Source organism: Pleurodeles waltl, chromosome 5 (assembly GCF_031143425.1).
Source record: "Pleurodeles waltl isolate 20211129_DDA chromosome 5, aPleWal1.hap1.20221129, whole genome shotgun sequence".
NCBI classification, from domain to species: Eukaryota; Metazoa; Chordata; class Amphibia; order Caudata; family Salamandridae; genus Pleurodeles; species Pleurodeles waltl.
In genome coordinates, this window is record NC_090444.1 from 1,876,710,954 (window position 1) to 1,876,737,865 (window position 26,912).

The 26,912-nt window shown below is 45.9% G+C and overlaps 1 protein-coding gene across 1 annotated transcript in view; it reads left to right on the forward strand.

Annotated features, from left to right (window-relative positions):
* Positions 1-26,912, forward strand: part of LOC138297181 (uncharacterized) — a 308,108-nt gene that overhangs the window by 264,130 nt on the left and 17,066 nt on the right. The window contains exon 12 of the mRNA XM_069236676.1: positions 12,643-13,372. Coding sequence (XP_069092777.1) covers positions 12,643-13,372 — 730 coding nt within the window. The remainder of the gene's footprint in view (positions 1-12,642; positions 13,373-26,912) is intronic.

The window sequence follows — 26,912 nt, forward strand, 5'->3', positions numbered from 1 at the left end:
CTGCTTCTCAGGTCTCTCCTCTTCTGCCTGACTCCTCTTCCTTGACTCTTCTCTCCTCCTCTTCTTTACCCTTCTCTTGGCTCTTCTCTCCTCTGTTCTTCTGTTCTGGACTCCTCGCTCCTCTTCTTCTTTACCTTTCTTTCTTCTTGGCTCTTCTCTCTTCTGTTCTTCTGCTCCTGACTCTTCTCTCTGTCCTTCCCTACTCCCCTCCACCTCTGTAACCCCCCCTCCCCTATCTTCCTTTATTTCTTCCTTACTCCCCTCCGCCTTTAACCCCGCTCCCCTATCTTTTCTCCCCTCTACCTGACCCCCCACCCTCTGCTTTCCCGCCGCCACCTCCTGCTCGCCCCGCTCCCATTCGTCGCCCCACTCCCGCCCCCAGCTGACCCCTCCTCCCTCTTATGGCGGCCGCGCCAAAGGCAAGCCCGTCTGCACCTGGACCGCGCCCAGCGCCACGACCCCTGGCCCCCAGCACTCCCAAAACCTGCAGCACCGCTACGACCCCATCACCCTCCACGCCCTCAACCCAGGGTGCTCCAGCACCTGCTGCCAAGCCAACCCGAAACGTACCCACGGACCCTTCATATGTCACACCTGCAAACTCACCTTCCACCGCGAAACCACCACGCCCGCCAGCCCACGCGCCAACAACCACCTCAAATGCATCCTGATCAACGCACGCTCCGTCCACAAGCACGCCGTTGAACTTTGGGACCTCCTGGACTCCACCGGACGTCGCCTTCATCACTGAGACCTGGATGAACGCCTCCTCGGCCCCGACATCGCCATAGCCATCCCCGACGGCTACATGATTTCCAGGAGAGACCGCACCAACCAAGTAGGAGGAGGAATCGCCATCGTCTTCAAGGACTCCATCAACTTCACCACCTCCACCGAAGACACCCCTCTCGCCGCCGAACACCTGCACTTCCAGATCCACACCGACCCCAGGACCACCCTCAGAGGAACTCTCATCTACCGACCCCCTGGACCACGCGCCCTCTTCAGCGACTCTATCACTGACTTCATCTCCCCACACGCCCTTGCCTCTCCGACGTGAGACTCGCCACCTCCGCACACAACCCATCCCACGCCGACAGTGGCAGAAAATCCCAGCGGGACAGCTTCTCTCCACTCTCAGCGACAACCAACCCACCTTCTCCACCGACCCCAACGACGCAGCCCTCAGCCTCACGCATTGGATCACCAACTGCGCAGACATCCTCGCCCCCCTCAGACGCCTCCCAAGACAGACCAACACCAAAAAACCTCTCTGGTTCACTGATACCCTCAAGGAATAAAAAAAAACTGTCGCACCCTCGAGAAAGCCTGGCGCAAGGACCACACAGCCGATAACATGACTGCCCTCAAGAACGCTACCCGCGAACACCACCAACTGATCCGCGCCGCCAAAAGAAATTCCTTCACAGACAGACTGGACAAAAACAGTCACAACAGCAGAGAACTCTTCAACATCGTCAAAGAGCTCTCCAACCCTAACGCCAACGCCATCATGCCCTCACAAGACCTCTGCAACTCCCTCGTCACCTTCTTCCATCGTAAGATCACCGACCTACACGACAGCTTCGGACACCAAACCCAGCCAACCACCACAGAACCTACAACCCCAGCCATCACCCTCAACGCCTGGACTCACATCAACACGGAAGAGACCAAAGCCACCATGAACTCCATCCACTCCGGTGCCCCCTCGGACCCCTGCCCACACTTCATCTTCAACAAAGCCGACGACATCATCGCCCGCATCTCCAGACCATCATCAACCGCTCATTTTCTTCTGCCACCTTCCCCGAGAGCTGGAAACACGCTGAAGTCAACGACCTACTGAAGAAACCTACGGCGGACCCAAGCGACCTGAAGAACTTCCGCCCCATCTCGCTCCTCCCCTTCCCTGCCAAAGTCATAGAGAAGACCGTCAACAAGCAACTTACCAACTTCCTTGAAGACAACAACCTACTCGACCCCTCTCAGACCGGATTCCGAGCCAATCACAGCACAGAAACCGCCCTCATCTCAGTCACAGACGACATCAGAACCCTGATGGACAACGGACAAACAGTCGCCCTCATCCTCCTCGACCCAGGGGTGTGGAATTTATTAAAATATCTACTTGTCCAGGGGACAGGTTGCTTCTCAAATCTACTTGTCCTGTCAAAAGATCTACTTGTCCCTTTGGTGCCTTGTAGTGTGGCAACAAATTATGGCAGCAATCTCATTATGTAAGTGCTCTGATAATAGCCTCTCTGATTATGCCAGGGCTACTACCATAGTAGGGCTTGAATACTTGCAGTTTCAATCCCTACTGTAGCAATTTCCTTATTTTGCCACCTTTCTTCAGATCTGCATACTGGGGCTGGAGGAAGCAGTAAGCAATAGTTCCAGTGCTGGAATGCCTTTGAGTCTGCAAACCTACTAACCTGCATGTTTTAAAGATTTTTACCAGCTTCTCTATAATATTTTCCCATAATAAGAAAGGTTGGACATTTACTCCTGACAATGGCAGAATTAGAACTTCTTCCAGGACGGGGAAGAAAGTGGCTGGAGGGAAAATGAACTTGCTAATGCTCAATAGATTTTCACATGAGCAAATCTACACATCGTATTTACCCATGCTAAAATACAGTTCACAAATATTTTATAGGGGTACGACATATACAATGGGTGCACTTTTGTGACTTTCTTTAAGAATTTGGGGCCACATGTAGGTAGGTTCAGATTTGCGACCTGCAAATTGCGAGTCGCAAATCCTAATGTAGGATGGTGTCCCTGACACCATCTGTTATTCGCAAGGGCTTCGCAAATGCCCACCTCATGAATAATCATGAGGTGGGTCGCAATTTGCGACCCCCTCACGAATGGGGGCCCTCACAGGGACGGTGGCCTGCTGGAGACAGCAGACCACCATGTCTGTGACTGCTTTTCAATAAAGCAGTTTTTTTTTTATTTTGTAATGCAGCCCATTTTCCTTAAAGGAAAACGAGATGCATAACAAAAATGAAACATTTTCGTTTAATTTTTTTTAGAGCAGGCAGTGGTCCACAGGACCACTGCCTGCTCTGAACAAATGTTTACAGTGACATTCACAATGGGGAAGGGGTCCCATGGGGATCCCTTCCCTTTTGCGAAAGTGTTAGCACCCATTTGAAATGGGTGCAAACTGTGATTGGTTTGCGCCCGCGTTCGTGGTCACAAAACAATCCTACATTGCACTGCGAGTCACAATTAGGAAGGGAACACCCCTTACTAATTGTGAGTCGCAAACCTGTTTTGCGATTCGGTAACCAGGTTACCGAATCGCAAAACTGGGTTTGTGCATCGCAATGTGCTTTTTGCACGTCGCAAACAGCGAAAGTCGCTGTTTGCAACATGCAAAAAGCTACCTACATGTGGGCCTTGGTCCCTAATTAGGTGTGGTGTTAACAAAGACATTTTGTTTTTATTAAACTTCTATTTCTCTCTCTTTCGGCTGGCTTTACTGTGAGTGATCGCATTCTGCTCTTCCACAAGAAGCATATTGCCACACAAAGTAGTTTTGTTCAGTGGCAGGAACTACAGTGGCAATCAGTGACGTAACGAAACTGGAGGATGCCCCTTTGCAAAGAACATGGAGGAGCCCCCTCTCCAGACTCACTCAGGGCAGGTGCTGTGCTGAAGGGGCCCCTAGAGGGCGGCTGCGGGGCCTTTGTTATGCCGCTGGTGGCAACATGTGCTTTTACAGTTCAAAAACTTTTTGGCAGGGTTTTGCCAGTGTTTGTTACAATGTTGAGGGCTTGGTAGCTCCCACAACAATAAAGTGTTACTAAAGATATGCCAAAACAAGACACGCATTGATGAAACTAAAAGACTTATAAAAATATGTCAGATCAGTTGGATTTGTCAGTGTTTGTTTATTTTCATGCTTCCCATAATCGTGTTGAAAATGGTTACACAGATTTTCCATCAGAAATATTTTTGGGAAATACTAACATGCATCAACACATTTTACTAAATGACACTTCATTTGCATATAATCAGAGAGCATTCTGGGAGCATTATACTGAGCCTCATAGCCTAAACCTTTCAAACATGTGTATACACGTTTTTTTTTTTGTTTGTACTGGAAGCAACGTCAGTAGTGAAGTGTGACCTTAAAACATTTATTTACAGCACTCACCCTAATAATGAAGACTTTCAAATAATGAACCATAAATACAAGTTCGGCTAGCATTATGTTTTGGAAACACATTACCTTAACTGCAGATAGTTTCTTTCTCTGTAAACAGGCAGCCAAAGGGTTTGTGCTGCAGGGGGTTGGGCCTACTTGTCCCAAGGACAAAGTAAACATAAAAACTTGTTGCCCTTGACCCCAATCAAGATGTCCCGGGCGATAGGAATTCCACATCCTCCTGCCTTCGACACCTGCCTCCGCTCCACCGGGATCCAAGGACAGGCCCTGGACTGGATCACCTCCTTCCTCTCCAACCTCTCCCAAAGAGTCTACCTCCCACCTTTCCGCTCAGACCCCACCGAGATCATCTGCGGCGTCCCACAAGGCTCCTCGCTCAGCCCGACTCTCTTCAATGTCTACATGAGCCCCTTTGCTGACATCGTACGCAAACACAGCATCATCATCACCTCCTACGCCGACGACACTCAGCTGATACTTTCCCTCACCAAGGACCCCACCAAGACCAACCTGCAAGATGGAATGAAAGACGTCGCAGATTGGATGAAACTCAGCCGTCTGAAACTGAACTCAGACAAAACGGAAGTCCTCATCCTCGGAAACACCCCGACCACCTGGGACGACTCCTGGTGGCCCACGGACCTTGGCACAGCACCAACCCCCTCAGACCACGCACGCAACCTCGGTTTCATCCTGGACCCACTTCTCACCATGACCAAACAAGTCAACGCTGTATCATCCTCCTGCCTCCTCACCCTCCGCATGCTCCGAAAGATCTTCCGTTGGATCCCCGCCGACACCAGAAAGACCGTGACCCACGCCCTCGTCACGAGCCGCCTGGACTACGGCAACACCCTATACGCAGGAACCACCGCTAAAACTCCAGAAACGTCTGCAACGAGTTCAAAATGCCTCCGTCCGCCTCATCCTCAGCATACCCCGCAACAGCCACATCTCCGCCCACCTGAGACACCTGCACTGGCTTCCTGTCAACAAAAGGATCACCTTCCGACTCCTCACCCACGCACACAAAGCCCTCCACAACAAGGGACCCGAATACCTCAACCGCCGCCTCAGTTTCTACACACCCACCCGTCATCTTCGCTCCGCCAACCTCGCTCTCGCCTCCGTCCCTCGCATCCGCAGCACCACAGCAGGTGGGAGGGCCTTCTCCTACCTGGCGGCCAAGACATGGAATTCCCTCCCCACCAACCTCGGGACCACCCAGGACCACTCCGCATTCCGGAGGCAACTCAAGACCTGGCTCTTCGAGCAGCAGTAACCCCATCCCCCTAGCGCCTTGAGACCCGCACGGGTGAGTAGCGCGCTTTATAAATGTTTATGATTTGATTTGATTTGACATCTGCGTGTCTTCAGTGCCTTCTGTGTGACATCTGCATATCTTCAGTGCCTTTTGTGTGACGTGTTCAGTGCCTTCTGTGTGACATGTCTTCAGTGCCTTAAGTGCCTTTTGTGTGACAGGTCTGTAGTGCCTTCTGTGTGACATCTGCGTGTCTTCAGTGCCTTGTGTGAGACATCTGCTTGTCTTCAGTGCCTTCAGTGTGACATCTGCATGTGTTCAGTGCCTTCTGTGTGACATCTGCATGTCTTCAGTGCCTTGTGTGTGTCTTCAGGGCCTTGTGTGTGACGTGCTCACTGCCTTCTTTGTGACATCTGCAGGTCTGCCGTGCCTTCTGTGTGACATGTCTTCAGTGCCTTCGGTGTGACATGTCATCACTGCCGTCTAAGTGACATCTGCAGGTCTTCAGTGCCGTCTGTGTGACATGTTCACCTCCTTCTGTGTGACATATGTTCACTGCCTTCTGGGTGACATGTCATCACTGCCTTCTGTGTAACATCTGCATGTCTTCAGTGCCGTCTGTGTGACATCTGCATGCCTTCAGTGCCGTCGGTGTGACGTGTTCACCTCCTTCTGTGTGACATATGTTCACTTCCTTCTGGGTGCCATGTCTTCACTGACTTCTGTGTGACATCTGCATAGCTTCAGTGCCTTCTGTGTGACGTGTTCACTGCCTTCTGGGTGACATGTCATCACTGCCTTCTGTGTAACATCTGCATGTCTTCAGTGCCGTCTGTGTGACGTGTTCACCTCCCTCTGTGTGACATATGTTCACTTCCTTCTGGGTGCCATGTCTTCACTGACTTCTGTGTGACATCTGCATAACTTCAGTGCCTTCTGTGTGACGTGTTCACTGCCTTCTGTGTGACATCTGTATGTGTTCAGTGCCTTCTGTGTGACATCTGCATGTGTTCAGTGCCTTCTGGGTGACGTGTTCACTGCCTTCTGTGTGACATGTGCGTGCCTTCAGAGCCTTCATTGTGACATGTCTTCAGTGCCTTAAGTGCCTTTTGTGTGACATCTGCGTGTCTTCAGTGCCTTGTGTGAGACATCTGCATGTCTTCAGTGCCTTCTGTGTGACATTTGCATGCTTTCCTAGAATTGGTGCAGGCTACATCCCGAAGAGTGGTGTAGCGGCAGGTTTTACCTCAAAGTCTATCACCATCAAACACACAGCATGCCCCCTCAGTCCGAGCCCTTTTTATTAGAAACATTGAAAGTCTGTCGGTATTTGATGTGTGTCTGTATGTCCTTCATGTAGTGCACTGCTGTGTCTCTGTTGCCGGTATTTCTTTGTGGGCATTCTGCCATTATCTGCCCATCAGATTGGTTTATCGCCCACCCCACCCTCCTGGGTGCTTCATGATTCAATGTACTACAAGAGTAGAAGAGGGCCTGGCTGCCAAGTACAGTCAATGGGAGATTATCCTTTTCAGGATACCAAAAACAGAAGGTTTGAATTACCAGTATTTTTTCTTCAAACTCCAGATACCCATCCATAGCCACAGGCGGGAGTAGTGACAGTTGTCAATGAGACAAATGTTCACTAGGAGCCAGGATTAATGCACCATGACGAAGGCAAGCATTATCTCACTGTTACTGGACTAGTCAGGTGTACAACAATGGGGAAACCAGGAATAATCTTCTATGAAGAAGGCAAGTATAACCTCACTGCTACTGGACCAGTCAGATGTACAACAATTAGGAAAGTATAAAAACAAGATGGAAATATAATTGGGGAATGAGAAGACAAAAATATGTTGCTGGCCACACTTTCTTTTTTTAATACCATAAAAAGTATCTTGACCAGATAAACAGATTTCATATTGAAATTCTAAGACTGGAGGCCACAACGATGACTGATTCTTCTATACTAGATTTAAGGTGGACATACCCATTATTGCAAGTTTTTATATAACACATTGAAGCTTCAACAATACAATAGTTTAATAAAGGCCTGCACTCCAGTTAATCTCTCTGCATAACCTCACATCATCACTCTCCTTAGAAGTACTCTGAGAGGGCTACTCCCTCGTCTTTGCTGCTCTAGCAGAAGGTATGCGTCTCTGTCTCTCGTGCTCACTCTTTTAATGATATTATAAGCTTTGCTCTTTTTGCGCTCTGTTTTTTTGAGATGGGCTATGCACACATGCTTTCGTCTTAAAGTTTTCAGGCGACGTTTTTCAGTGCACATGGCCTTGGCCTATAGTATTCTTGAGGTTTCCTTTTTGGTTTTTTTTCTTTCCCCGGGTGGTGCGTGCTCCTCAGGAGTTGGTAACATTCACGGTCACAGTCCCCCCGCTGGTGACCGAGCCTGCATATGCACTGGAAGCTTGAGACTTTTGTTCCTCGCTTTTGCGTAGCACGGTGAGCGTGCATTGGTCCTCGCACAGAGGTGATGCCTGTGTTAAAAACGCTCCCTTCCCTCGCTGTGGCGCATTGGAGAGTCCGATTGGAGCATAGTTAGCGGCAATGAGCATTTACTGGCTAAGCTATTTTCTCAGGCTTAGGCAGGTGCTTTTAGTTTAGGATTTTCTCTTTGAATATAAAAAACAGGTATATAGATATTATATTTTTGTAGATTACTCGATGGGTCGTTTTTTTATTCTTGTGGGTATTGTGAAAACTTCATTTGAATCATTTAGGTTACTGACTCCCCCTTTTTTCCCCAAAATGCGGCTCACGTGTTGTTGGGCATTAAATATTCTTTGTTGTACCTACTAATTACAGGACACAGACACAAGTGGCTTGCTTAGTCATGTATAATCTTATGCTTCCTGATTTGATGGATCAAAAAGCATAAATGTATGACTTTTCCTTGGATAAGGTGGCTCCTGGTCATGGGAACAAACAGGAGTCTTTGAAGGACGATTCTCGTTTAACAATCAAAGATGTGGTCCACTATGCAGTGAGTATTGCAATGCAACTTATGCATGAGATGTAACTAATTCGACTCTGGCTCCTTTTCCCCATATGCCTGCTTGTCCTCGAAGGGCCTGGCCCACCCCACTGTGGTGAAGTTTCCCCTTCTACTAACAGAGAAGGAAATGCTCCCTCGAGGGTAACATATCTCTGAGACATCTTGGAAGAATTATAGTCTGATTTCTCTGGCTAAGTTAACTCAATCCTTCCAAAATGATGATAGTTAATTGTATTAGTGCCACTTTTGTGGAGACCCAATCTACTGATGTGGCAAACGTCCCTCCAGGTGAAGTTTCCAGTGGGGGACTGTCTCTCACTTTGGGCGGTCTGACCACTGCTGGTGGGGTTGAAGGCAGGAATTTAAATGCTCTTTTGCAACCGCACTTTGACCCAAATAGAATACATCATGCATTAGGGGAGTAGGTCTCATCTCCCATAGTTTCTGAGTTTGTAGAGATAGATTAGGTCTCCGCTGGACAGGATGAATTGGAATACACTTCAATATACATTCCTTTGCCTGCCCTTCCTCTCAAACTGACTTCTACTCCAGTTATTGATCATTCCAGGGTGGCCCTTTTTATCCAAGGAGAAGGATCAAAGGAATGGCAAAGACAAGACCTTACAAGTCTGTCTGGTTAAACATTTGGCTATTTTGGTCCCACATACACAAATAATGGAGCTGACGGAAGAAGCTTCTTCCAGGCTCCTTTAAATCTTCTGGTTTCGAGGGGCCGGATGCAAAGAGAACTTTGCATTCAAGGGATTGGAAATGCCTCTCTTTTAGGAGAGCCAAAGTCCTTGCTGATGGGCCTTGATTTAAAGTTAAATGAGATGATGAACAAGGAATTTGGGGCAGCAAAAGAAGGCGATATCTCTGGAGAGATGTTTTCGTAAAGAGATTTACAATTCTTGACATTGCAGAAGAAGGCCCAGCAAATTGTAGTCTTTGAAGCAGATGATGACTTCACGGATTTTCGTCAAGGACGGCAGAGGTAGCGCTCTCTCCTCTGGGGTACTTCAACAGCAGATCTCTTTTAGACCAAGCTTCTGTGCTCCGGAGAAGGGAAGGACCCAGGGCCTGATTTAATGACAAACGAGGATTATCAAACTCCCTTTTTTGTCTTGTAAAGCACACTGTTATCTGCAAGGGCATGCTAGGGATGGATCTAAGAGACGAGAGGCCACTTAAACTAGACTGAGTTAAACTAGAAGAAACATGTTTTGAGTTTATTTCTAACGATGTAGAGCGAGGTAATTGGACTGGACCACAATGGTAGGGAATCCACAGTTGGGCAGATAAATAGGAAAAGGGGCGACCTCCCATTATAAGTGACTTAATGCAAGGGAGACAGATCAAATTGCCATTGGATGAATTAAGAGATCATGCTGGGAGATACTATATTCAACACCTGGCTACAGTGGCCATGGTGTGGAAGAGGCCACTGCACCATGGTTCGTCAAGAATAACGGTGAGCCAACAATTCTTCAATCTTTCGTCTCCTATTTAGTTGGTGTCAGACTCGCACTCTTTCTGTATTAATGTCAGCAGATATAGGGTTACTAAACAGTTTTATTCTCCTCCTGTACAACTGACTAGCCCTCTGGTAATTTTGTTTTTTTAATTCGAGAGATATCTGTTGTCAGAGGGGATCCAGGACCTGAAAAAACGACAGGGCAATACATACATTTTGAGTCTCCAGGACTTTGAGCAAATTATTTCTTGTTAACAAAGGAAGCGAGAATTTCTAACTGGTGATTAAATTTAAAATTACTAAATCATTTGTTATGTACTGTCACTTCAAGATGGAAGGGGTGAATTCATTGTGGTTTTCCTTTTTACCAGGGGACTGGATGGTGATGATAGATTTAAAAGATGCTTATCGGTCAGTTCCAATTCATCCCTTCCACAGGGGATTTCTACAGTTTTGCTGGACTGCAAGGGTTGCAGTTCACAGCTCTCCCATTCGGACTTCTGTCCTCCCCGCGGTGTTTAACAAAGCCATTGAAACTTGTTCTGGCTTTGTTGCTGTCCTGAGGAACCCAGTTGATTGTGTATATGGACCATATGCTGATCAGGTTGCAGGACAGGAAAAAAATAACCGGACCATATGCTGATCAGGTTGCAGGACAGGAAAAGTTTATAGGTTCAGATAGGTTGGATTGTGTCACTGTTGCAGACTTTGAGATTTGTGGTAAATCAAAAGAAGTCATTGTTTATTTCATAAATGTTTCACTTCTTGCCTTTTGTGATACTTTCATTGAAAAACTCTGTGTTCCCAACCAGGCAGAAAATCAAAGTTATAAAGGAGACTTTGGCATTATTGAGTTTGACCAGATTTTCCCTTTGGAAGTTAGCGGGGATTGTAAGGTTACTAATCGCATCCGATCCATATTCACGGCTTCACTTTATTATGGAGCTCTTCAACATCTGAAAGCGTTACTTTAAAAAAAGGACCTTTCATACTCTGTGTTAATTTCCTTATTGGATGACTCAAGGGAGGAGTTGGATTGGTGGTTCTCCCAAGTGGATGCTTTGAAAGGAAGATCTATGTTAGACCCATGTTAGAGTACGGTGCAAGAACATTATGTTTGGGAGCATGATGTTCAATGTTGTATAGGAGGAAATTGGTCACACAATGAAGCACAATTGCTTTAAAACGTTTGGTCCAGGGCAGATTTTTGCATTCTACTCTGGATGAAGATTATCTTGATGGTCTGTTATGTAAACAAGGTGGGAGTGACCTTTCTAAAAGCTTTGCATATGCACATACAGAAATTTGGCATTAGTGTCTAGAAAAGGACATTATGGTGCACACACAATATCTCCCAGGTTTGGCAAACTGTGTAGAGTATTCAGGAGCGAGGATTATACAAGACAGGAGCGACTGGTCGCTTCACAGATTGATGTTTCGTCAACTCGTGCAACTCTGAAGCCTTCTTCAGATTGACCAGTTTGCCTCTGACTAAACTACAAGATTTCTCCATTATTGAGTTGGAGACCGGATACAAAAGGGAAGCAGGGGATGCATTCTTCAGTTGTGGCTTTATTTTAGGCGTTATGTCTCAAATACCTCCTAAGATTGTTTGTAGTCGACCTAAAAATGAGCCATTGTAGCAGAAGTTGCCACAATTGACCTAATTGTAGTAAGTCCTTGAAATATACATGAGACTTTATTGTAATCATTAGATTGGATGCCATGGTCCTCTAGCGGCAGATAAGGGAAGGGTCAAACTTCAAGGATTCTTATGGAAACCCCACTTGCTACAAGGCTGAAGACATTTTACATAAGTCTTTGTAATGGACATCGAAGGAATGTTGCACTGATTCAGAAGGACCCCCAGCTTTCTCTAGCCAAAGTCCTAGAACCCCCTGATAAGAACTTCTTGAAGTTCCTTCATATGAACAAAGTCTTGACTTGAAAAAACAAATGGGTTTTCTTCAGACCATCAAGAAACAGAAATAATTATCAAAGGCGTCTTCAAAGTGAAACTGAGCTGAATGTGCTTGTGCCATCACACGACTATGCTCTAACAAAGATTAACATTCATATGGGGCATTAGCTGAATAGTCCTAGTTCCTGCTGAAACACTAGTCATATTGGGAAAGCCTTGGTTAGCATGCTTGTTAGGTGGTACATTGTTGATATTGGGTTAAAGTTCTCTCTTTACTATGACCAGCAGCAGAAGTTCTCACACTGACCCTAATAAATGTCCTTAGGTGCCATAACTCCTTCTGCTACTACGACCACCTCTACTTCCCCTCTTGTTTGTCGCCTGTGTTCTCTTCCTATCACAATCTCTATATCATGTCCTCACCTAGAATGCAAAATTATACTCCTGTTTCCTTGAAGTGCAGCACTTTTCTTTTTACACAAATTATGACCAGACATGAAATTCGCTGACGTCTTTTTAGGGGTAAAGGCCCAAATTACTGACTTCACAATTAAGCACAAAGTTATGGTTTGACGATCTGCAATGTCTTACAATTGTGTTTTTGTTTCAGGTGTGTCCTACACCCTGCTCATGTGGGGTGCTTCTCAGAAAGTTTGATGACAGAAGAAATTGCGACTCATCTACATTGCAAAATGACCATCCATTGATTTGGAGCAATATTTGCCTTTTTTCAGCCCCTCCGGCTATCTGTACAGTCAACGGTCTCAAACAACGCAAGTAGATGGATTGCGACACCTCCCAGCCTGAAGTGAAACTGAACTGCAGCAACATGAAGCTAGGAACCAGTGTGAAAAGTACACAGACGAAGGTGGAATCACTAGTGCAAGTTATTCAGGAGCAACCGGTCACTGAGCAGAAATTCGAAGGGGCGCTTTGGGAGACATCAGAATCATTGGGCAAAAATATCAAGGGTGTGAAGATAGAGCCTGAGGACGACCCGGAAGAGTTCCTGTTGGCTTACAGGTGTTCAGCTGAAGGATCCTTGTGGCTAAAGGATGCTGGTGAAGCTTCACTGTCTTCCATGTCCGCAAGGGACGCTCATGTCTCCTACCAGGGTTTGCCACATCGTACTGCTGAAGATTATGATAGACTGAAAGGCATCCTCCTGGAGGAAACTGAAATGAGTGAGGAAAGCTTGCGTAAAAAGTTCCGTAACCTTACGTTCACACCAGACGTCCGACCGCGGACTGTGGCTAATCAGCTGGAGGAGTGGTGCCGGAAGTGGTTAAAACCAGAGATCCGTAGCCCGACAGAAATAGTGGACCTCATCATATTGGAACAGTTTGTCCAGATCCTGCCACAAGGTGCTCAGGATTGGTTGAGTCATCTCCAGGTACAGTCCGTTAACAGTGCCGTCCTGTTGATTGAAGGCTACTTGGCAGGTGAAGCCTCCAAAGGTTGCAGCTCTGATGCTCTGACACTCATCTGTAAGGAAGAGGACACAAGTGAAGGTACGAAAGTAGCTGTGGGTTTGGAACGGGGTGAGTCATGGCAGTCGCAAGGATCAGTTAAGGGTTGAGGCCCAATGACCTGTTTGAAGGCTAATAAAATGAGGAATTTGATTAATGAAGTTGAAGTCTAACAAAAGGACATGATGTGAATGGACAGAGCAGGTGTGTACAAAGGTAGTTGTGGCTGAGTGATGGGAGTGGGGAAGGGGTGATGAGAGCAGCAGTGTTTGAAGCGAGCAGGAATTTACTAAAGGCAACTTAAGGACATTGAGGCTGACAAAGTGAGAAGCAAGCAGGGGACATATGGGGGGGCTCAGGAATAAGGAGAGCTGTGGGACAATGAAGTGTTCTGAGGATTACTGAACGGAAATTCAGGCTCATCTAGGGAGCTCAAGGCTAATGCTGCACTTGCACTAGTCCACATGATAGAGGAAACTAAGGGGGCCATGGTTAAATAACAAGCAGGAGCGGATCATTGATGAGCCTGGGGAAGGAGACGAAGGAAGAGGGCTTGATTAATGATAAGAAAATATAAAAAAATATTTAGCGGGACTGGAGGTCATTGAAGTGATAGTCGGTGAAGGGAACAGTGGCATAATGGAGGGAGGCCGGTGGGGTCAGTGATGGGGGTCAGGAGGGGGCAATGTAAGGAGCCAGGGTGATAATAAAGGGAGATGGGAAATAAAAATGGCCAGTGAAGGGAGTGGGGGCAATGTTGGGGGGAGCAGGGAAATATTGAGGGTCACTGGAAGGAGATTGGGACATCAGAGGGAGATGAGGGATGATGGAGGAAACTGAAGGATATATAGGGAGCTGGGGGATAATAATGCACTTTTCCCAGTCTATACAGAAGAGGAAACTAATGGGGATGTGTTTGTACCCAAGTGCGATTGGTGGAGGAGTGGCTCATTGATAAGCCAGGAAAAGAAGGCAAATGAAGAGTTTGGGATTAATAAGATTTTGTGGCCACATGGAGGATGCTGGAGGAGACTAAATCAACATGATGGCTGCGAAAGTGGGTGGAGGAGTAATTGGAGGAATTGGGGGGGGGGGGCGGTCATTGAGGAGTACTGAGAACAGTGAAGGTGACCGTGGTGTAATGAAGGGAGCCAGGAGGAAAGTGGAGGGAGGAGAGGGATAATTAAGGGATCTAAGGAGTAATGATGGCCAGTGAAGGAAGTGAGGGGGGAAATATTGAGGGGGAGCCGGGGGATGTTGGATGGAGTCCATGGATGTTGGAGGGAACCTGGGGACGTTGAATGCAACTTGGGATTGATGGGCGGAGCCAAAGGTCAATGGAGGGAGCTGGGAATAATGGGGAGAGTTGGGAGTCAGTGAAGATGGTGGTGGGTCAGTTATGCAGCTAGGAGATTGATTTTTTAGAAATGGTTTCTGGTTGGCTACGGAAGGCACCTCAGCCAGAGAGAACCCACCACTCTAGTCAGGGAGAGTAAGTTACACACCAAAGACAACCTGTGCTCACCTCCTGGTAGTTTGGCACAGAGCAGTCAGGCTTATCCCCAGAGGTCATGTGTAAAAGTGTTTGCACTGCACACTTACACCAGAGACACAATAAATACATCACAAAAGGGACTCTACATGGGATTATATATATAACAAATATATATGTATATATACATATATGATATGTTGTATATCACATAGATCCAAATGACATTGTTCATAAATGTTGTGCGCACCATACAAAACCCTGATATCACCAACATGCAAGAGTCTAGTAAGAATCTCATCATCAGGGCATGAGGCACAGCAGGTAGGTTATTGTAGCAACCCATGAACACTATGTACCATGAGATATCATAATTATGGTGCAAGTATCAACACAACATGCATCATATATACTACGTACAAAATATAATTACTGCAGTAAGGCTCGGGTTATAACAAGAGATGAATTGTACAGTCTGTGCAAGAGATGTAAACTCGCTTAGGGACGTACATGATGTAGTACCTATAACCGTAAAAACACAGGCCACAGCGCCCCTGTGCTCCTGTTGGGCTGAATATGTCAGTTCTGTTAGCCTCACTGAATCGTCACTTGTTAGTCTGGCACTAAGTAAGCCAAGATGACATACATCGGAAATATTATGTAGGGAAGTGTAATCGCTGTGAGATTCAGGATTATGGTAAGGCAAGGCTCAGGATACTACACATTAGGCAATACAGACAGGCTGTAATAAAACATCAAGATTACTGCAGTGTACCCCACGTAAACCCACCCTTCAGTGTCACCAGAAACCACAATAACTGCAAGCCCACATGGGCAAAGGGAGCCTTGCACTCCTATCATGGTAATTATGGTTGTTTTGTTGGAGTCAGAATGAAACACAAGTAGGCAGTCTGTGTTTCTTCGTGGATACTACATGGGTGGTGGTAACTTATTCGACATCCACCAGGCCTCCTTAGAGGTCTTCCCCTGTGTGATTGCCTCAAGCAAGTGCCCCCAGGTAGGCTTCCAGGGCCGTGATATGCACTCGACAGAGGATCGTGGGGCAACTGTCCTCTGAGCCCCAGGCACAAACGGTGAAAAGAAAAGAGGCTGCTGCTTGTGCGGTCTCCTGTTTCACTACAGCATTGTAAGGGGGTGTTGTTGCCAATCCCAGTGCCAGTTCCCCTCCAGAAATGCAGGCACTTCAGGCAGGCAGAACGGGGGCAGAAGCTTGGCTCCTTGCATTTGATGGAGAATGGGCCCAAAAAGCTGGAAAGCATGCCTTTCAGGAACGATAGTGGGGAATAGTGGCGGCGACGGCTATGTGGACCAACCTTTGGCTGGTTTGGTTGTCCTCCTCTGAAACGCAGCAGCCCCCCACTGGCAACATAGGGGGTGGGGAAGACGGCAGGTGGTTGCGGCCCTTTCGTGGCTGCAGCATGAACGCCGCTTGTTTTATCCTCAACGTTCTTTCTTCTGGGAAGTGGGAGCGCCCACCATGCACTACAGGTAAAGCAAATCAGGCGCTTGATCCAAAGCGCTCATCACATGTTGACTATTGCAGGGCGAAGAGGAGAGTCCTCACTAGGTGTGGGGCACAGTGAGCCACAAGAGCAGAAGCGCTCACTATGCACTATTTGTTGGGAAAGGGCCAGGGAAGAGGAAAACAACACTCTCTCTGCGCTGGGCTCCTTGTGAGGCACCAAGGGAGGCACAACAGGGGCAGACAGGCCATCACAACAGGCCCTTGTAGTGCCTGGGTCCAGAGCAGGGAGCAGGCTGGCAGCAAGACCACAAACAGAAAATCCCCTCCAGTGAGTCCTTTCGGCCACCCAGTTCTTCAGGCAGCAAGGCAACAACAAAAGAGCAGTCCTGACGAGTCCCTCAGTGCAGTGCAGTAGTCCTCCTGGCACAGCCATGGTTCCCTAAAATGCTCTAAAAAGCATGGGGCGAGAGCCCCAGTACTTACGCTCCAGGTGCCCAGCTCTTAGATGGTGGAAGAAGGTTCCAGCCAGATCTGACCAGTCCCAAGAATTTCCCTACTCTGGCTCCAGACATCAGTAGGGGGGTAAACAAGCCATTTGTGTAAGGGCAGGACACACCCTATTCAAGTGTAAAATGTGAATGACCCGCCCTCTCTCCCAGCCCAAAAAGACCATCAATATGTAGATTAATTTATATGTAACCCTGTCACACCTAACCCTCCCTGATAGATGGCTGTCTGGACATTATGTACAAAGTGGAGCTGTCACACTGCCCCAGACGTGGATTGGAGTCCGGCTGCAAACCACCAGAGTTGTAAGCACAGAGAAATGCCCCCTTTCTAAAAGTGGTATTCCTAAAATAGTAATGTAAAATCCACCCACACAAGTAAGCAGGATTTCTTACTACCATTCCAAACATACCCAAGCTACTCCTCACAGATCAGAAATTACCACTTAGACATGTATAAGGGAATTCCCAATGCAAACCTATGAGAGGAACATCACTCACAGCAGTGAAAAAAGAAATGGGTTGTTTGTCACTATTAGAACATGTCACACATGAACATATATGTGAGCATCCTGCCCATAGGGCTATCTAGGGCCTATCTTAGGGGTGACTTAGGTGTAGTAAAAAGGTTGCTAAGTCATTGTAGCAGTAAACTGTGCACGCAGGCACTGCAGTGGCAGGCCTGAGAACATTTTTAAAGGCTACTTCTGCGGGTGGCGCAGTCTTCTCTGCAGGCCCACTTGTAACATTTAATTTACAGGCCCTGTTTATATGGTATACCACTTTACAAGCAGGTAAATTAAATTAGCCAAACGGGTGTAAACCAATTATACCACGTTTTCAGGGAGAGAGAGCACATGCACTTTAGCACAGATTGGCAGTGGTAAAGTGCCCTCAGTCCTAAAACCAACAAAAAGAGAGTTAGAAAAATAGTTGGAGAAAGGCAAAAAAATTGAGGATAACCCTGCAGAAAGGGCCATTTCCAACAGCAGTACTTGATTTGAGCTGGTGGTTGCTGGTGAGGCCCACAGGCACTCTTTTTTTTGGACACCAAGGTTTACGTTTTATTATCATCAAACTTTGACCTAGAACAAGAGGCAGAAAGGTATAAAAGGGAGAAATACTTTAAAATAGAAAGAAGAGTGCAGGGGTACAAAAAAGGGAAACACAGGAATGGGCAGCGTAGAATGGTAGAAGAAAAAGGAATGAGGTGGGATCCACACTAGACATCTCTGGTATTCTGCATCCCCGACATTCGTTGGGGCCGGCGGAGGGCTCTGGGGAAAAACCCTTTGGACTGTGCACTCATTATTTTACAAACTAAACACTATATGAAGGGTCTGGGATCATTTCAGGAGACTGGCATATGTTAGTTCTCTTTGGATCACTGAAGAGCTGACGTTGGTTTATCGGTCAGGGAAGGGACTTGAGGGTGTGGGGGAGGGTCCGTGAAGAGAGCTAGAAGTAGTCAATGAAGGCAGTTGTGAATCAGAAATGAGAGCTGGTTTTTGGGGTGCAAAGGGAGCAGTAATGGGTCTTGTGTATTGCTGTGGGGCGCTAAGGGATGGTAGTAGCTGGTTATTACCTCGAGCTTGGTGTTCATGATGAGATTACCTCAGCTGGATGATTTCATGAAGGGGAATGGAGTTTCCTGATGTGGGAGCAGGTCACTTATGAGACCCATGGAAATGGCATTAATGATGGGGACTTACCAATGGAAGCTGGAGGTTACAGTTGAAAGCTGGGATTATCAAGAAGGGGTTGGCACTTCTGGGTAAAAGTGACAAAGTGAGGGCATAAGGAAATGTGTTCACTAAATATATTAAAAGAAGTAAATGAGACTTGAGGGCTTAGTGTACTAAGAAGTAAGTCTCAAAAATGGTTATGAATTGTACACCGACATTTTGAAACCAGTCTATGATTTTGTGATTCGATCTGTGTACTAATAGGATTTGCCTCAAAATCCACTGTCACAACAGGTTGAAGAATTACCTGCCTAATATTAATTGGGAAGGCTGCTATGTGGTTCCCAGTGTGATTGGCTACGAACACAAGGACAGTCGCCCTCAAGGAACAGCATACCACCACCCTTTTTTTAAACTTCCAAATGAAGAACACATTAACGGAAGCCTTTGGACCACTCTCGTCGCCCCTGATGTCACAAGGGGAAGAGGTCCCCATGACACTTGTTACCCCTCCTTAATCAGTTACCCCCTCCTTTGAGGTGTCAGTATGGATCAAAGATTTGCGACTTCAGTTGCCTTCTTAAACCATTATTAACACATACCATACCGAATTGCAGTAAGGAAGAAATGCCACTTTTACGCCCCTTCCTAATTGGGATTAGGTATAGTGTAATAAACCCATTTTGTGTTTGTCATCTCTGATTTTATTGATGGCTGAGCTTGTTAAAGCAAAATGGTTTAATTAATCTGGCTCCAAGTTATTGAAAGATTTAAAAAGTACTATGATCACCTTGTTTCACCTTCTTCAGGAGATACCAAAGCACCTATGGTAGCATTCTTCGGGGTTTCTTCTGTGCGTCACATACTACCCACCAAGATGTGTAGCATATACTTAGTCTGACTCCCCAGGCCAGTCGTAGGACAGCATGCTTATTCATTGTGTTCAGAAAAAAAGCAATTTACTTGGCTTTCACAAGAACAAGAGTCTGTGAGTTAAATTACACTGAGCTGAACTCTGTCTCGCCTTCCAATGAAAAGTAAAAACCTACACCTAATACTATTCTTTGCTAACACAAGAAATGTTAAAAGGACACGTTCCTTTCTATCTAAAGTTTAAGAATATAGTCCCAAGTAAATAGTTTAAGTTTTTTCCTCAATTGGGTGCCATCTAAAGTGTGATAGAAAATCATTTGTTTGTTGCGTGTATTGCTCTAGATACATGTGCTATGCATACTCCTACCATCTAGTGTTGAGTTCAGACATTTGCAAGTTGTGTGTTTTTTCAAATACGTCTTGCGTATAACAAAGTGTAGTGACACCCATCTTAGTTGGCAATGTTCATGTACACTGACTCTATGTTGAGCTGTATTTTCCTGCCATCAAGTTTGGATGTGTAGTGATGGGCTTCGTGTTCAGGGCTTGGAGCAATTCCTTCTGGCTCATTCAGTTGGTTTTTCACTCCGGGAGCACTGGAAGAAACTCCACTTAGGGATTGCTTAATTTTGTCTGCAGAGAGACATGCAGTGGGCACCAGCCTCCTTCGACACCTCACTGTCAGGGCCTCAGGCCCTCTGGCCCTCTTCAGGACTTTGTGTCCCTTGCCTTGAGGACTTTATTGGCAAGAATTTGTGAACAATGATTGATAGGACGCCCTTCCAGTACTGCCCTGAGTGGCACTCCAAATTTCCATGGACCAAACACCGCCAGGTCTGCAGTCTTTGCCTCTCTGACGACCACAACAACACCATGTGGAAGGCATGCCCCACCTTCAAGTATAAGAATACACTTTGATACCAACATGAGTGGAAGAGGGCCCATTAGATTATGCACAGGCAGGAGTTGGACGACACCCCCTACATCTTTGGGAGACACAGCATCAAGACAGAAGAAGCTAGCCCCTCTGGGGCTTGAGTCATTCATTTGTCTCCCAGCACGAAAGCCTTTTCCTCCAGTTCTGACGAGGAAGATGAGCAAGATGCCCACTTAAGGAGAGGGTGCATCCACATTTTTCCCTATTTGATGATTGGCTCATCGAGTGCAACGGCTATCACTGCGTACAGCACACACAGGCGACTATGTCACTTCTTCAGTCGTAGGTTTCCATAAATATGGCCACACCCCCACCTCCTCCCCTTCCAGATTAAACCTTTTCTGGAAGCGGCACTCTTTTCAGTCACAGAGCTAAGCCTCAGAGGGATTTTTGGCCAGCTTGTTCCTCTTTTTCAGCCAGAACATCCCCGTATATTAACAACTGTAATGCCCCTGTGGTGCATTGCTGTCATACCCCAGACCTGCTCCCCGTGCGTCTGTTACCGCAGTGCTTGTCAGCATAATGGTCACAAGCAGAAGATGAGATGGAAGATCTAGTGTTGGTAACAGCTCCCAATGCTGTCTTCAGTGGTGAAGCAGCAACAACTTTTTGCTGGGCAGGCCTTTTTTTACACCTCAATCTGCAAGTCACTATTACCATGGACGCGTCTCAAGCTAGGTGGGAAGCTCACCTCAACCACAACATAGCTCAGGGTGTATGGACTTCCCAGCAGCAGAGTCACCTCAGGCGATCCAATGTGCTTTGAAATCTCATCTAGCACTCTCTTGTTTTAAATTAGTACTAATCAAAACAACATGGCTGCCCACTGCAGCACCTCTCCTGGAAGGTATCCTTTGTGTTTGGAATAAATTATCTATGCCGCATTAGTGAACTGCAAGCCCTCCCAATGCAAGAACCCTTCATACAAGTTCACAAAGACACAATAGTGCTCAAGACAAACCCAAAGTTCCTTCCTAAGATGGTTTTTCCTTTCCATCTTAACCAAACCATAGAGCTTCCAGACTTCTTTTCCCAACTCGACTAAGTAGCAGAGAGAGTGCTGCATATGCAAGGCACAAAGCAAGCTCTCAAGTTCTACATAGACAGAACTGAACCTATTCAAAAAGCAGACCAAATGTTTTGCAAAGCCTCACAAGAGGCCACCTATCCCTAAAGCAGGGATTGCTAGAAGGATAGTTAGGTGTATCTAGACATACTATCAAAAAGCCAAGAGCCCCCCCCATTAATCTTAGTGCTTGCTCAACGCACAAGAAGGCTGCAACCATGGCTTTCTTACAAAGCATTTTCCTGGCTGACATATGCAAGTCAGCTACGTTGTCAACCCCACATGTTAATTAAGTGACGTTGTGTGGATGTTCTTCACACAACAGGCAGTGGTTGGCCAGATGGTCCTTTGGACCTTATTCCAAATATCTTCATCGTCCCCATGCTAGCCATCACTTATAGTACAGTACCTCTCTACAGTCTATGCAGACCATGTACCTATACAGCAGCACATGCTCCTCAAGGGAAATATTACTTGCCCTGTACCCGTCTGTTTGTAGCGTGTAGCACTGTAGACTCACATGCACCCTCCCTGGACATGTGTGGCACTGATCAGATCTTTTCTCTCTTTTCAGTTAATACATTTTTTGTGAAATACACATGTGCATCATATAGTGTTCATTAACCACCCGTACTACCCTCACCAGTGGTGCGGAAAACAGTCTGACATGGAGTCTATACCCATCCGCTTTGCCAAGTAAGCAACGAGTCACTACATCTTGTAACTTAAAAGACTTCTTCGAAGTAAAACAACTTAGAAATTCCAAACCCAAAACAAGATGGCAGGAGTATGCAGAGCATGCACACTACAAACAGATGCGTACAGGATAAGTAACTATTTCCTTCACCTTCATAAGTGGGTTCCAGAATAGTTTTTACCTTTATAGGTAGTTCAAAGTGTTTCCTAGTTTGTATTATTTACGTTAGAATGTAGGTTTGCAGTGCTGTCAGCAGGGATTTAAGCAGGTCCTCTACTGATAGCTGATGTCTTCAGTAGAGTCTGTGTGAAGAAATAACGCACACCTTCAGTAGAGTCTGCGTGAGGAGGTAATGTATACCTTCAGTTGAGTCTGCCTGAGGAGGTAATGTATACCTTCATTTGAGTCTGCCTGAGGAGGTAATGTATACCTTCAGTTGAGTCTGCCTGAGGAGGTAATTTATACCTTCAGTAGAGTCTACCTGAGGAGGTAATTTATACCTTTCATAGAGTCTGCCTGAAGAGGTAATGTATACCTTCAGTAGAGTCTGCCTGAGGAGGTAATGTATACCTTCAGTAGATTCTCTGTGAGGAAGTAATGTATACCCTCAGTAGATTCTCTGTGAGGAAGTAATGTATACCTTTCGTAGCGTCTGCGTGAGAAGATATGTACACCTTCAGTAGAGTCTGCATGAAGAGGTAGTGTATACCTTCAGTAGAGTCTCTAGGAGGAGGTAACGTATGCCTCCAGTTGAGTCTGCGTGAGGAGGTAATATATACCTTCAGTAGTGTATGCCTTAGGAGGTAATGTATACCTTCAGTAGTGTATGCCTGAGGAGGTAATTTATACCTTCAGTAGGGTGTGCGTGAGGAGGTAACTTATACCTTTAGTAGGGTGTGCATGAGGAGCTATTGTATATCTTCAGTAGAGTCTGCATGAGGAGGTAATGTATACCTTCAGTGTAGTTCGCATGTGAAGATAATGTATACCTCCAGTAGAGTCTGCGTGAGGAGGTAATATATTCCTGCAGTAGAGTCTGTGCGGAGATAATGTTTACCTTTTGTGGAGTCTGCTTCAGGAGGTAATATATACTTTCAGTAGTGTCTGTGAGAAGGTAATGTATACCTTTCGTAGAGTCTGCATGAGGAGGTAATTCAGAAAGAACCCCAAGACATGGTTGTTCGATCAGTGACCCTCCCTGCCCCCGCCCCCCCCTCCCCCAGCACCTTGAGACCCTCACGGGTGAGTAGCGCGCTCTACACATTTTTTGATTGATTGAGGTAATGTATTCCTTCAGTAGAGTGCATGAGGCGGTAATTTATCCCTCCAGTGGAGTCCGTGATGAGTCTGCGTGAGGAGATAATGTATACCTCCAGTAGAGTCTGTGTGTGGAGGTAATGTATACCTTCAGTAGAGTTTGCATGAGGAACTAACTGTATACCTTCAGTAGAGTCATTGTGAGGCAGTAATGTATACCTCCAGTAGAGTCTGCATGTGGAGCTAATGTATACCTTCAGTTGAGTCTCTTTGAAGAGGTAATGTATACGTTCAATAGAGTGCATGAGGACGTAATCTATACCTTCAGGAGAGTCTGATTGAAGAGGTAATGTCTACCTCCTGTAGTCGGTGTGAGGAGGTGATGTATACCTTCAGTAGAGTGTGTATTGAAGAGTTAATGTATACCTTAAGTGCAGTCTGCGTTAGGAGGTAACGTATACCTTCAGTAGTGTTTCCCTGACGAGGTAATGTATACCTTCAGTAGAGTCTGTGTGAGGAGGTAATGCATACCTTCGGTAGAGTCTGCTTGAGGAGGTAACCTATACCTTCAGTAGAGTCTGCTTGAGGAGGTAATGTATACCTTCAGTAGAGCCTGCGTGAGGGGTTGATGTATATTTTCATTAGATTCTCTGTTATAAGGTAATATATACCATCAGTAGAGTGTGCGTGACAAGGTAATGTATACCTTCAGTAGAGTATGCATGAGGAGCTAATGTATACCTTCAGTATAGTCTGTGTGACGAGGTAATGTATACCTCCAGTAGAGTCTGCATGTGGAGCTAATGTATACCTTCAGTTGAGTCTCTTTGAAGAGGTAATGTATACGTTCAATAGAGTGCATGAGGACGTAATCTATACCTTCAGGAGAGTCTGATTGAAGAGGTAATGTCTACCTCCTGTAGTCGGTGTGAGGAGGTGATGTATACCTTCAGTAGAGTGTGTATTGAAGAGTTAATGTATACCTTAAGTGCAGTCTGCGTTAGGAGGTAACGTATACCTTCAGTAGTGTTTCCCTGACGAGGTAATGTATACCTTCAGTAGAGTCTGTGTGAGGAGGTAATGCATACCTTCGGTAGAGTCTGCTTGAGGAGGTAACCTATACCTTCAGTAGAGTCTGCTTGAGGAGGTAATGTATACCTTCAGTAGAGCCTGCGTGAGGGGTTGATGTATATTTTCATTAGATTCTCTGTTATAAGGTAATATATACCATCAGTAGAGTGTGCGTGACAAGGTAATGTATACCTTCAGTAGAGTATGCATGAGGAGCTAATGTATACCTTCAGTATAGTCTGTGTGACAAGGTAATGTATACCTTCAGTGGAGTCTGATAGAGGAAGTATTGTATACTTCCAGTAGAGTCTGCATGCGGAGGTAACATATACCTCCTGTGGAGTCTGCGTGAGGAGGTAATGTATACCTTCAGTGGAGTCTGTGTGAGGAGGTAATGTATACCTTCAGTAGTGTCTGTGTGAGGAGGTAAAGCATGCCTTCAGTAGTGTCTGTGCGAGGAGGTCAGGCCTCAAAAAATCATTAAAATGTTACTAGACCTGTATGTCGAGTAACTTGAATAATCTACTCTACCATAACTGTAATATACTTGATATGTAAATGGCTCTCAAATTGTGTGATCCTATGCAAGTAAGGAATGAGTCACTACATCTTGTGACTTGAAAGACTTCTTCGAAGTAAAACAACTTAGAAACTCCAAACCCAAAACAAGATGGCAGGAGTATGCAGAGCATGCACACTACAAACAGATGCGTACAGGATAAGTAACTATTTCCTTCATGTATAAGTGGGATCCAGAATAGTTTTTTACCTTTATAGGTAGTTCAAAGTGTTTCCCAGTTTGTATTATTTACGTTGGAATGTAGGTTTGCAGTGCTGTCAGCAGGGATTTAAGCAGGTCCTCTACTGATAGCTGATGCCTTCAGTAGAGTCTGTGTGAAGAGATAACGCACACCTTCAGTAGAGTCTGCGTGAGGAGGTAATGTATACCTTCAGTATAGTCTGCCTGAGGAGGTAATGTATACCTTTCATAGAGTCTGCCTGAAGAGGTAATGTATACCTTCAATAGAGTCTGCGTGAGGAGGTAATGTATATCTTCAGTGGAGTCTGCCTGAAGAGGTAATGTATACCTTTAGTAGAGGCTACATGAGGAGGTAATGTATACCTCAAGTAGAGTCTGCGTGAGGAGGTGATGTATACCTTCAGTAGAGTCTGCGTGAGGAGGTAATGTATACCTTCAGTAGAGGAGGTAATGCATACCTTCAGTGAACTCTGCATGAGGCAATGTATACCTCCATTAGAGTCTGCGTGAGGAGGTAATGTATACCTTCAGTAAAGTCTGCGTGAGGCAATGTATACCTTCAGTGGAGTATGCGTGAGGGAGGTAATGTATAGTTTCTGTAGAGCCTGCCTGAAGAGGTAATGTATACCTTCAGTAGAGTCTGCCTGAGGAGGTAATGTGTACTTTTGGTGGAGTCTCTGTGAGGAGGTAATGTATACTTTCAGTAAAGTCTGCGTGAGGTAATGTATACCTTCAGTGGAGTCTGTGTGAGGTAATGTATACCTTCAGTGGAGTCTGTGTGAGGTAATGTATACCTTCAGTGGAGTCTGCGTGAGGTAATGTATACCATCAGTGGAGTCTGCAGGAGGATGTAATATATACCTTCAGTAGAGTCTGTGTGACGAGGTGACTTATACCTTCAGTTGATCCTGCCTGAAGAAGTCATGTATACCTTCAGTAGAGTCTGCCTGAGGAGGTAATGTATACCTTCAGTATAGTCTGTGTGACGAAATAACGCATACCTTGAGTTGAGCCTGCCTGAAGAAGTAATGTATACCTTCAGTAGAGTCTGCGTGTGGAGGTAATCTATATTTTCAGAAGAGTCTGCGTGGGGTAAGTATACCTTCAGAAAAGTCTACCTGAGGCAATGTATACCTCCAGTAGAGTCTGCCTGAGGAGGTAATGTATACCTTTCATAGAGTCAGCCTGAGGAGGTAATGTATACCTTCAGATGAGCCTGCCTGGAGAGGTAATGTATACCTTCAGTGGAGTCTGCCTGAGGAGGTAATGTATACCTTCAGTTGAGCCTGCCTGGAGAGGTAATGTATACCTTTAGTAGAGCCTGCGTGAGGGGTTGATGTATATATTCATTAGATTCTCTGTTACAAGGTAATATATACCATTAGTAGAGTGTGCATGACAAGGTAATGTATACCTTCAGTAGAGTCTGCATGACGAGTTGATGTATACCTTCAGTAGAGTATGCATGAGGAGCTAACGTATACCTTCAGTGGAGTCTGTGTGAGGAGGTAATGTATACCTTCAGTAGTGTCTGCGTGAGGAGGTAAAGCATGCCTTCAGTAGTGTCTGTGCGAGGAGGTCAGGCCTCAAAAAATCATAAAAATGTTACTAGACCTGTAGGTCGAGTAACTTGAATAATCTACTCTACCATAACTGTAATATACTTGATATGTAAATGGCTCTCAAATTGTGTGATCCTATGCAAGTAAGGAATGAGTCACTACATCTTGTGACTTGAAAGACTTCTTCGAA